Raw genomic sequence first — 11,927 nt, 5'->3', positions numbered from 1 at the left:
CAGCAGATGAGGGGAAGTTGCAGCACGAGCTAGGGAGTCCTGAACAACAAGGATTAAATCGCAATGGATGGCAACAACCCTGAAAATTTGTTTTCCTGCCTCATCTTCTTTTCAGTCTTTCCTATGTAAGTAACTTTTGCTCTTCTGGAGGCCATCTGCAAGGTCTTGTGACTAAGCAAGAAGATCTAACTTCGTTTTCACGTCTTGTCAGTACTCGTGGGGTACTCCAGAGCAAGCATTTGTACAGTTGGATAGATGGTACTTTAGCTTCTAAAAATAAATTAAAGCTGTAGCGTATTTGATACAAAGGCTCTAAGAATTCAGGTAAGTTGATTCTGTTAATGAAAGGAAAAATGGTGAAAACTTCGCATTCCTACATTGCTGTGCTGTCACCTTGCTTCTGGTGCTGCATGCGCACCCTGGACAAGCTGAGCTGAAGTCTTGCCAAAGAATTCCTGTTTTTGGTGAACTGGGAGCTGCAGACTGGGAATTCTGCAGCTGCTACAAGTAGATGCCAAGCTGGAGGTCTGGCAGAACAAAGCATGAGCTCAGCACTGTCCCTACGTTTAAATTCACCACAGATCTTACTTTCAGTGGACAACCTCATTGAAGAGATAGAATGGAGCTGGAGGTTTCTGGCAAAGCATGTGGAAACAGATGGCAGTTCTGACACCTGGGTAAGTGTCGACAGCATCAGAGAAATGTAAGAAAAAGGAAATGCAGCTACATTCTGGAGTTCTGGTAAACCGATCAATAATTTACATTTTAGACTTAACATTTCTGTGAGATGAATGTTGTCACCTTGCTCTTCTTGGAAGCACTGTTAATCTAAATGAGGAACAGAGTTGGACTGGCTGTGTTTTACAGGTTTGCCTTGTGTTGAACTATCTTCTGATGCTTAATCGTAGAACCACTTTGGTTGGAAAAGACCTTTAAGATCATCGAGTCCAATGGAAGCTTGAAGGGGTACTCTGATTTAAAGTAGACTTCTGTTGGTTCTCCTTTTTATTTTTGTATTTTTACAGTGAACAATTTGTAAGAACTATATGAACTAAGTGATAGCTAGAAAAGACGTGTCTCAAGTGTTTGTTTTGTGCATTTAGCAGTATTTTGTTTTGCGATACTGCAGTGAGTTTTCACTTCTTGTATCTTTCAATCATGCTACAGAATGCAAGTATCTTAGCAAATAAGACAGTTTAACAGTAAATCTGTAAAATCTGGCAGAGGAGCTGGCTCTGTGCCCATCCAGGGAAGATGAAGGTTCTGAAACTAGTTTTAACTTCTTATTGATTAAATTCCAAGCTGACTGGGGCTCCTTTGAAATTGTGATACTTGGTTCTGTGGCAAGGGCCAAGTCTTTGTGGCTGGGTAATATGAGAAACTCTGCTTCTGGTAGCTTGAAATTTTGGTTTTGACAGAAATGCACTTCTATTATGATTAATTTTATATCATCCAATATTTTCTGGCTGCATTTATCTGACCCTTCCCTTTCTAACCCCTGTTTACTTGTTTTAGGTTTGTCTCTTAAGCTGTATCTGGAGTAACTCTTCTACCTGTTATACTTCCTAGGTCCAGGCACTGATTTTTTTTCCTCTGTATTCTTAGTCTTAGGTATTGGTTGATATTTCAAGTAATAGGATTTCTTGGCTGTGCAGGCTTGCAGTTGGAGAGCTTAATGCAGGTAATATTTCAGCATGTATCTTCAGCCTGCCCCAATTTTGCACAATGCAAAAGTGTAAATGCTCTAAAAACTGAAGAAAGGGGCATTTCCCTGGTTAGACAGCCACCTGAGTTACTGTGTAGCTTGTAGAAGCATTGTAAGAAGCCTGTACGTTTTAGGGAAAGCTGCCATTACCATGAATTAGCTGTGAACATCTGCAAACTCTGAGTAATTTAGGGTCAGAGAGGAACAAATGGGGCTTAATACCGCCACCAAGTCATATCCTTGAGAGGTGTGTGTGGCTGTGCCCTTTAGTGGGATTACTCAAGTAGGTAAAGCTACCTGCACATCTGACTGCATGCAAGATAAACACACCTGGAACAGTGGCCTGAAGCAGCATTTGGGTGGGCTGTGTAACAGAATCTGTGCAATGTGTCCCCCGTTTTAGAGAGGCCAGATTTCCTTACCTATGTGGGGACTGGAGTTTGGATACAGCTAACCATGATGGGAAGTCAGGGTTCCTGCAGAATGAGCGTAACTCCTCCAGAGCTTTCATAGTTTCTGTTTCACCTTGTTCTCGATACTCCTCTTCAGTAAGGCACTTGAACACTAACTTTTTTGATTTAAAGTGGTTCTTCATTTTTCTAGAATGAAATGAAAACAGCATTTCTAAAGCCTTCTGGCACATAATTATTGTCATCCTTTTTCTCTACTACCTGCTATTAACATGCATTAATCACTTTTATCCTTTTAAGAGGACAAGCTACATTCTTGCATTACAATTTCAGGACAAGGTGTCCAATGTTTGCTAGCCTGTTTACCCTAGGTGTTAACCAAAGTTGTGGAATTCCACACAATGATATCTAATGAGCTTCAAATGAGCCTTGGATCACATCCTTGTTGTGTATGCATGGACTAAAATCTCATAGAATTAAATAGATGGCTGTTTGCTCAGCCATTTTTAGGTGTGATATGCAAAATGTGTCTGTGCAGAGACACAGGCTGAATCAAAACCTAGTCTGCATATGTAACTTCAAAGATAAGCAATGCTCTAAGTCTGTTATGAGTTGTTCATGTTGTTTACTAGATCGCTTCTCTTAAATCTTGCTTTAAATTACAAAACTGAGTAGTCTGAGGCCAAAATGTTTACAATCTGATGTTTTTTTAGCTGCTGCGTAGCAGTGTATAATATAATTAGCTATCAATTAGAAAGTGTGCCATGTTCTGTTCCCTTCTGTCAGCTGCTTTCAATTTAAATGTTGTGATGAGTTAAGATAAGCAAGGGCTGGATGCCCATAAAACTTTCAGCTCTGTATAAAAACACCTGCTCCAAGCAGCAGCATTCACTTTCCTCCTTATTTCCCTGTAAAGCAAGAATAAATGGTAGCCCTTATTCGGGTCAAATGGTAAACGGCTTACTGGCCCAGTGGGATCAGTACTGATCTTAACAACAAATAATGCAAGATTCTTAGTTATTTTGATATATCTGCTGCTCTGAACTGCGTATCTGGCATCATGGCCTCACAGTTTGGTGCTACTGCTTAGTGTTTTGAAACAGGGAAAAAACCCCACCTTATTATTCTCCTAAGAGGAATTTGTAGAGCTGTATTTCAGTGCTTTTTGTCTTTATAGAAGCATCAGTTTGTGAAAAACAAAGAGAGGTCCATGAGGAGAACAAACTACAGTGTTTCAGGGTAAAACAGGTATGTTCTGACTTCTGTGAACTCGTAGCTAAATCTTACTGATTTCAGAGTGAGCTGAACCTGCTTACATCAGGTAAGTATTGATCCTATATGTTGCTTTTGAAACAGTCAGTGCTTCTCGCTACAGGCAAAAATCAGTCTTCAACAAATGATAAATTCTACCTAAAATAAAAAAGCTTCAACCCAGTCCACACTTCCACATCTAAAAAGAGCAAAAGAGCAAAGCATTATGTTCTTCAAAACTAAAAAACATGTAAAAGACTAGAAAATAAATTATTTGGGTTTTACTCTTTTGGTAAAGTCAGTTCTAGCTTTTGCGTCCTTCCTGGTTCTCTGCAGGTCAGCAGAAGTCCACAGCCATGGAACAGTCTGCACTAGTCTCTTAATCTGGATGCCATCACCAAAGGTAAAAAACCAGACGTAAATCGGCAGGACTTTTTAGAATCTTCAAGTGATATATTTGTGATAAAACATGCTTTGAATTCAAGGATGAGCAAACACGTTGTTCCCATATTGATAATGAAAATATTTAGCAAACTAAGGTCTACATATTGCAAGCAGTTCCCATTCCAAATGCCACTGTAGAAATGCGGCTCTGGGAATGTGGGGGAATGTCTCCACAGTGACAACAGGTTGTTTCCAGGAGTTAAAGGTAGACATGTACATCCAGGGTAATAACCTTGGAAAACTAAAACCAATGGAAGCCATTATTTCTGTGGACACGGGTTTTTAGTTTCTGAACTCTACACTAACCTACAAGGACTGTCACTTTTTATCATCATCTTCCTAGGTGACAGTACACTGGTTTATCCTGTAAAATTCAGTACAAGTTACCTGCAGATTCCCTCACTACACATGAAGCCAAGGCAGTATTGCTGCAGTCTAATCAATCAACCAAACAGAAATGTTTTGGTTGCCATATGCTGCAGACTAGAAGGTGCTACATTTGTACTTAAGAGCACAGTCACATTTCTCTGATCTCCATGAACAAAATTCATGCTTAAAACTGCCAAATGGAAAATAATTAAATTCTTGTGTGTCAGGGATTTACACCTTTTCTATTGCAGCTTTACATGTGGTAAAAATATGAACTAGTACTAGAAATTCATAAATCATGATTGAAGAGTAAGGGTTTTTTTCATTATCAGCCTCCACTATTTCCTGGTGATACAGGGACTGGGACATTCACAAATGCATACAAACCTGCCTACGTGACAGGCAGCGCCAAGGGGGTAACACAGGCCTTTGGAACAGAGGCTGAGTGCTATTACCGCATACGCAACTTCAGGTATGGTGACACCACAATAAACCAAGACAAAGGCTGTTAACTGTAGCGTCCACGTGAACAAGGTTATGCTCAGTTCAGTTGTAAGCGGTCCATGCTGATAGCAAATGGCAAAGCTGGTAATTCCAACAGCCAGAAAATACCCTGTAGAAACAGAAATGAAGGACATGGAGAAAAAGATGCAAACTATCCATATAAGCATAATTACTTTGGTTCACAAAGCTTGCAACTACTGTGGAGCATAGCCTGCTGTTTCTTGTGTTGTCTTACAGATCCCTGCATTATGCTGTATGTGCTTTATATTTCACAAGTGTGCAAAGGCTTCACGAGGTGATCTATGAATAGCCTTTAGGTAATGGTATGAGCTGCATGTGAATTCTCTCCATGCAAGAATGTTGAGGCAGGTGCCAGATCAATAGGTTTGTCAGCCCCTGCGGCCACATCCAGTTAGCGACTTATGCATCCAGTTCCCAGATCCAGCAAAATACAGACCAGCATAGCTGCCCGTTTGCTGTTACAGGGAAAATATGTAATAGTAAAACAATGAACAAATAATATAGGCAAAATGTGCTCTTAAAGCTGCTACTGGCTCACTATGTCAGACTCCTTATTTAATGATACAATGTGAATAAATGCTCATTTAAATGGATTAGGAACCTTTGGAATATTCCAACGTCTGTGGCTTAGGAGAAAAAAGTACTCCATAAATGAGTCACTTGATTTTGCTTTTTATGGGCAGGTATTCATCTAACCGCTAAATTAAACCAAAATCGGCAGCACAGTTTTTAGTAATTTTCTTACCCAACAAGTAGTTTCTGTGTTCGGACCACAACCACTGCATATTCTCTTTGAAGCAGTAAATAAAATAGAGAGAGGACATCCAGCAGCCACTCATTAAGATCCAGAAGGTACTGTGCTGGAAATTAAACAAAACAAAACAAAAACAAACTTAAAAAATAAAAAAAATTCAAGTCAGAATCAGGACTACTGTGTGCAGGGCAACTGACAGGCTAAACCAGATGTGATATTCGGTAGGCCTACAGGGCTTATGGATCTGAGTGATGCACCTCTGTATTTGTGTATCACACCCCAGTGTCATGCTCTAAGCCTACTGCAGTGTATTTCCAATTAACATATCTCAGCAACATTGTGGGAATGCACGTACGTTGTAAAAGTAAAGGAAAAATTCACATCTGCTTTGCAATTAATTGTTTCTGGTGAATGGAAGAGAATCTGTTCCAGTTGCCACTAAAACTACATTTTGATTTGGATTGATTCATAGATTCAAAAGTGAGCTTAGTTCCAGTCCGATAAAAATAATTTGTGTTTCAGAATAAACTCTTCCTGTACATCAACAATCTCCTGTTTACTTTAAACTCACAGGAGCAAGCTAACTAGATCTTGATTCTGACCTGTTTATATTTACTTGATGCAAGCAATCCTGCAGTCATTTCAGTGAAGTTACCTGGCCACAAAAACAGAGCAAGATCAGAATCTGTCTCTGTACTCTTCACTTCCTATATTACGATGTTGATTATTATTATTGTTTTGTTTTACAAATGTAGATTTACCCTTGGAATAAACCTTTTAAGTGACAACAGGACAAAGACTAGCAGAGCAAGAACACCCAGTATTGTTCCAGAAAGGTAAAAGAACTTGGTACTCCTGTAAGAAAACAAGAGAGAAGATAGTGAGAAATGTAATTAGTAATTGGTTAAGATGCCAACATTTGTACAAACAACAGTGATCTTCAATAAGAACTTAACACAACTGTAAGTTGTAGTTACATGGTTAAACAGGCCCAGTTTAGATATTAAATCTGTGTGACGAAAAATTCCCAACAGTACTTAAGGTCCCTGGAGTTGCTACAGGCTAGGAGGTTGTGTTGGGTTTTTTAAAGCTCACACTAGTTCCGATTTCATTGACCTTCTAGTTTCTAGTAATTTTATTTTCTTCAGTGTACTGATATGGTTCTGTACTGCAAGAAAAGTTTTATTTTTTTAATTAAAAATGTAAAAAGCCCTCCACAAACTCACAAGGTTTTTTCCTAAGCTTATGCATGCATGAAGTCTGACTTCTTAATTCAGGGCTAACTCTATAAAACCCGTCGCTGCTCTGCTTGTTTTAGAGGTGCCTCCTGACAATTAATTTGACTAATTTTGCTTTGAAGTCATAGGACACACATTTTGCTGTAACAGTGAGTATCCTCCCTTACACGTTATGCAAAATGTGCACCAAAAGAACGATGGGGAAAGGTTGACACAAAGGTGGAGGCAGACAAGGCCCCAGATGACCTCATCCTAAGCATTTCTTGCTGCAGGAAGGCATCATTTATAATACGTGCAGCATTATTTAGCGTTCAGCTAACCTCACTGGTCTATAAAAGGGAGAGAGCATTTTTCTGAATCCACACGCTTGCTCGCTGAGGATTGTCTTGGTGTCGCCCAGTGCAGGCAGCTTGGATGAAAGCACCCTACCACAGCTAAGCGATTATCATAGAGTGCAGCACTCCCAAGATATGTCAAAATTTGTCCAAACACAAATGGTATGAAGAAATTTTAAATACGTGTTCAGTTTCCTTATTTTACTTTCCCAAAGAACCATCTCTTCAGCTTAGAAAACAGACTAAAGATGTACAGGCTTTGGGAAAGAAGGTAAAAAACAGCAGCTAGTACTCACCTGCTCAGACTGTTCGCAAAATGGAACAGAAAAATTCCAGCTACAAACAAAACCAAGAGTTTTCCATCTAGCACTAAAAAAAGGGGGAAAAAAATAGAAATGGACTTTAGACTAATTCAATCTGAAATGCTGGTGATACAGTATATCAGCAGAAAAGTCCCAAGCTTCTTATAGAAGAGATGGTACATTCAGAAACACTGGCAATGCCCATCTATCTGTAATCTAAACTGAAAGCTTTTTTCACTTACTTTCTCGTTTCACACTCACGGTGTATGGTTCGGTTTTGAAGGGCTGTATTTTGAAACAAATATCCTCTCCATATTGTTTTGTGCTTATGAAAGTTTCTGTAGATGTCTCTGGTTTCCAGAAGATTTGAACAGCACATGCAGCAAACTCAAAAAAAGTTTCTGAATTACGACAGTTGGTTCTTTCTGAAAGAGGTTCAAACCTGAACATTTCTCTGCTGTTAACTTTTACCTAAAAACAAACAACAGAATACACAGAGAAGTAGCTCAGAATCACTGGGTTTTTTTTGTTTTCTGAACTACGTAGCATGTAAGATATACATGATAATGACAATCAGTATAGAGAGCTCCAGAATAAAATGCCAGTGCAATTCTTAATTGTTTTAAATTGGCTATTAATGTTATGCAAAGATTTAATTGTTTAGGCCTTACAAGATGATTCAGAGAACTCAATGTCAGCAAAGTTCTATGGAGGGGCCTCTCAGTCCATCCAAGAGCTCAGTGGGTTTGGTTTTACCATGACACTTGCCCACACAAATTTCTAACAAAACCACTAATACTTGGCTGACCACAGTTTCTTTTTGTGGATCCCCTCCTGAACTGTAAGAAATTGGACTTGTTTTTCTTGTAGTTAGTAATACAATCTTCATGTTAGGGACAGGAGAGGGGTAAGGAAAATGAAAAGATAACATATCATAATCATGTTCCTGTTGGGTATTTTGGGGTTTCTTGTTAGTTCCTAGCACCCCCACCTCCCCCATCCGACCCCCCGAACTGGTAAAAGATCTTGTTGACCTTCTAAGATGGGATGACCTTCCCGAAGATTGTGATTCATTGTGAGCTCTTGATTGGGGCCTATTAGACAACAAAGACCCATCTACAAAAAAAGTGATGCAATAGGTAATAAAACAGGCTTCTACTGGGAGAAGAGACAACACGTCAGCAAGCAATTTGTTGTGGGAAAAATCCAAACTTCCTGGTTTTCAACATTTACTCCAGGAAAGCTTGTGTGACTGCTGGAGGGTTTCACCACCTGAGATCTGCTACCATTCGTAGAAACATCTGCAGCATGTTCCTGAGGAAAGTAGTCCCAGGAACAGACAAAGAGATGTTCCATTTCCTTGTATCTGAGAGCAAATTCCTCCACCAGAGATGAAGTGAAACGGTTTCCTTCCCTTGTCCAGAGATGTACTTCCCGGGAAAAAAAAGGAACCACACAGATAGTCAGCTTGTTCCTTTACCTATTGCTGCTTCCACTGTTAAAAGGTTTTTATATTGTTTCGAGCCAACCTCTAAACAGGTTTCTTGTAAGATGACACTCTATTACTCAGAAAACCAGAAATACACTACTACTGCTGGTTTTTTCATTAGTCACAGTCTAATACACCTGTGGTTCCTACACTGCTATGTATGCTATGGTGAGTGAGTCACAGAACTGCTTTTTATCCTCCAGTCTAGAAGTTTTATGAAGGCGTTTGTTGATAAGCAAAAACATTTGTGGCAGAGGTTAGCAGTGGTCCATCAGTAGAAAAGATGTGCAACAAAATAATGCGCAGCGCTAAGTTAATGTTTGTGTGGCATCATACTGTAAGCCTGGTTGACATTCTTGTAACAAAGGGAGACCAAATCTCGCTACATCTGAAGTGGAGGATCACAATGTTGCATTTTTGTCATGGTCCTACCTATACACCATTCAAACTGCTAATTACACAGAGATCCTGCTTTCATCTCGCTAACTGATCGATACGCTTTGCTGGCAAAAGTTCACGTGAAATGTACGGCGTATCTGAATGATCCCCAAAATGGCCTCTTACCTGAATAGTCGACCAAATGTATTGTAAGTGAACGGTTCTGTTTTGCACATAGCAGTAACAGTTTTCATCTTGTTTCTGGATAACCTCCATTTCCTGCAAAAAGCTACAGTTTCTACCTGGGAGGGAGGAGGGGGGCAGAGAAGTTAATTTTAAGCACGTATCAAATACAAATTATAATTTTGCTCCATTTCGTTGTTGTATATGCTGAGGGAATCACAAGCAATTAGCAGATGATCAAACGTAAAAACTATGCTGCAGGGTAGCACGTTCAATATGATTCAGATGAAGATTCCAATTAGACTTCTAATCAAGTCACTTAGGCTCCAGAGTAAACTGCAACACCTTTGGAAAAAAAATAATTAATCTTAGGGTGGTATTTTTAAAAAATGGAATCCATAGGAGCTTGGCTTTGGTATCAAGTGTTTTGATGGCACTGGAATGGGGCCTGTGGGCCAAATTCACTGCTGGCACAAGTGGGTGTTAACTCCACCGGAGTCGATGCTTATACTGGTGGTGAATGCAACTGTGGGAGTCTGAGCAGGTAAACAGGCTTAGATACTAAACCAGTCATTTAGCACATGACATGGCTGCTGATGGCAGAAATCGTACTCCTCTCCCTCGGAAATGTTTCTAACGTTAAATCACGCAACTCTTCTCTCTAAAACAAGTTTTCCTGACATAGTCCAGCCATGACATGTAACAAGGCAACTGCACTGATAGCTTGCCATAAGTCATTTAATTAGGGATGCTAATTAGTCAACTCTTCTGAAATGTTACTGACCCCCTACAATCTTCAGAATTCCATTTCAGTTTTGAGCAGAAATGCACCTGAATGATATATGGAGCGAACTTTGAAGAATAACATACATTCCAATCTATACACATGTGTAAAATATACCCTACAGTGCATTACCGCAATGTTCCAGGAACATAATTAAGAATAAAGGAAATAATTACAGATCCGAACAGAGGGAATCATCTGGCTCACTGAATAGAAAATGTAGGTCTAAGCTAAGCTCAGTAATAACTGCTAAAACACTGTCATACACTCAGAACAGCAAAATGAGTATGTGCAAAAGAGTCTCAATCTAGACAAGGAGATACTGTTTGCAGGTAAAAACCTGCCCTGTCTCTATAAGGAAGCTGATCTTAGGCTAAATTATTTTTTAACCAATTTAATTAAGCCAATGAAAAATACCCATGTGGATGTTCTTACGTAAGTTTATTAAGTCATTCCAGAATTAAAGTGTCCACAGATGATCCTGCTAAAGTACATTGATTTAAACTTAAAATTTGGGCATTTTTATTGTGAAAAATTAACCACCTGATTATTTTTCATCCATGGCAAGTCCAGCAGGAGGGAGCACAACCCTTTGGACAAGGGCCGGCTGCACCTCTTGACAGGCACTTCCATGAAGGTCATCCCAGGAAGCTGCAAAAGGATTCATTTGCCTCTGAAAAGTGCTGCCGAGGGACGCAGCAAGCAGGTGAGGCTGGGCACTACCCAGGGCTAAGGCCGAGACAGCCCCATGCTAGGAAATGGCGATACCCAAGTAGGACCAAAACGCGGCCGAGCATGCCCACACCTTCCCTGCAGGGTGTGTCAGGATTTTTTGCCACTGCGGATAAACTATCCATCCACATTAGAAGTAATGCCCTATGGAGGGCATACAACGCTAGAAAGTATTTTCTTACCCCCTTAATTGTAAAGCATTTTCTTGAGAAAAATAAGCTCCATAGACTGAAACAATCACGTTCCAAAAGGAATGATGCTCCTGAACAGGTAATCGTGAGATGGAGGAGGATTGTAGCTACTGTGAGGACACCCAGAGAGGGCAACTCTCAAGTTTTGAGATTGCAAGCAGTGGAGAGAATCGGCATCTGCTGCAGCATCCAGAGGATGCCCAAGACTGAGAAACATAAAGGCAAGGAGGGAAGCACTTTTTTGAGTTATGTATCACCACTGCAACTGAGAAGAACCTTTGGGGTTTTCACTGCCCTCGTTAATAAAAGGTCTGTTCAGCACCTATTCTCCTGAACCAAGTTATGAGGAGGCCAGCAGGATTCCTCCTGGAGCAGATGCTCCAGGTCAGTTTCCCATGCCAGCGCTCCTCAGCCTTCCCACCTCTGCCGCTGAACCGGGTGCGGGAGGCGCTCGCCCTCTGTGCGCCCGGTGCCGCTTTGTCCGTGGAGCTCCCCCAGGCCAGGCCCCCCCCGTTTCTTCTGGGAACCGCGCTGAGGCGGGACAAGCAGGGGAAACCAGCAAAGCGCCTTGGGGGCGCCTCCGGCCCTCAACCGACTTAAGCTCTCGGCCGAAGCGGGCAAGGGACGGAGCCGGGCGGGGAGGGGGCGGCCCCGGCCTTTCCGTAGGGCAGCGCCATTTTGGGCAGAAGGACAAGGCAGCAGGTCGCGCTGTACCGGGGACGAGGGAGACCGGGGGGAGGGCAGCGTGTCCCCCCGCGCCCTGTTCGGATGGGGGACGGGTGTGTGTGTGTGTGAGGGAACCACACACATACCCACACCCGGCCTGTGGGCGCCCGG

General features: G+C 41.2%; 1 protein-coding gene across 2 annotated transcripts in view; it reads right to left on the bottom strand.

Moving 5' to 3' along the window:
- Positions 1-11,917, bottom strand: part of NEMP2 (nuclear envelope integral membrane protein 2) — a 12,967-nt gene extending 1,050 nt beyond the window's left edge. Inside the window, exons 1-7 of one of the 2 annotated variants that reach the window (XM_035899043.1) lie at positions 9,387-11,917; positions 7,576-7,804; positions 7,328-7,400; positions 6,220-6,313; positions 5,450-5,564; positions 4,567-4,792; positions 2,128-2,304 (exon numbers count right to left, since the gene is read on the bottom strand). In XM_035899043.1, coding sequence (XP_035754936.1) covers positions 2,128-2,304; positions 4,567-4,792; positions 5,450-5,564; positions 6,220-6,313; positions 7,328-7,400; positions 7,576-7,804; positions 9,387-9,476 — 1,004 coding nt within the window. In that variant the 5' untranslated portion in view covers positions 9,477-11,917. The remainder of the gene's footprint in view (positions 1-2,127; positions 2,305-4,566; positions 4,793-5,449; positions 5,565-6,219; positions 6,314-7,327; positions 7,401-7,575; positions 7,805-9,386) is intronic. The other variant, XM_035899044.1, reaches the window with a different exon arrangement.
- Between the last annotated feature and the right edge of the window lie 10 nt (positions 11,918-11,927).

The sequence above is a fragment of the Egretta garzetta genome, unplaced genomic scaffold, assembly GCF_000687185.1.
Source record: "Egretta garzetta isolate BGI_Z169 unplaced genomic scaffold, ASM68718v1 scaffold297, whole genome shotgun sequence".
NCBI lineage: Eukaryota > Metazoa > Chordata > Aves > Pelecaniformes > Ardeidae > Egretta > Egretta garzetta.
This window is presented reverse-complemented; position numbering and strand designations above follow the sequence as displayed.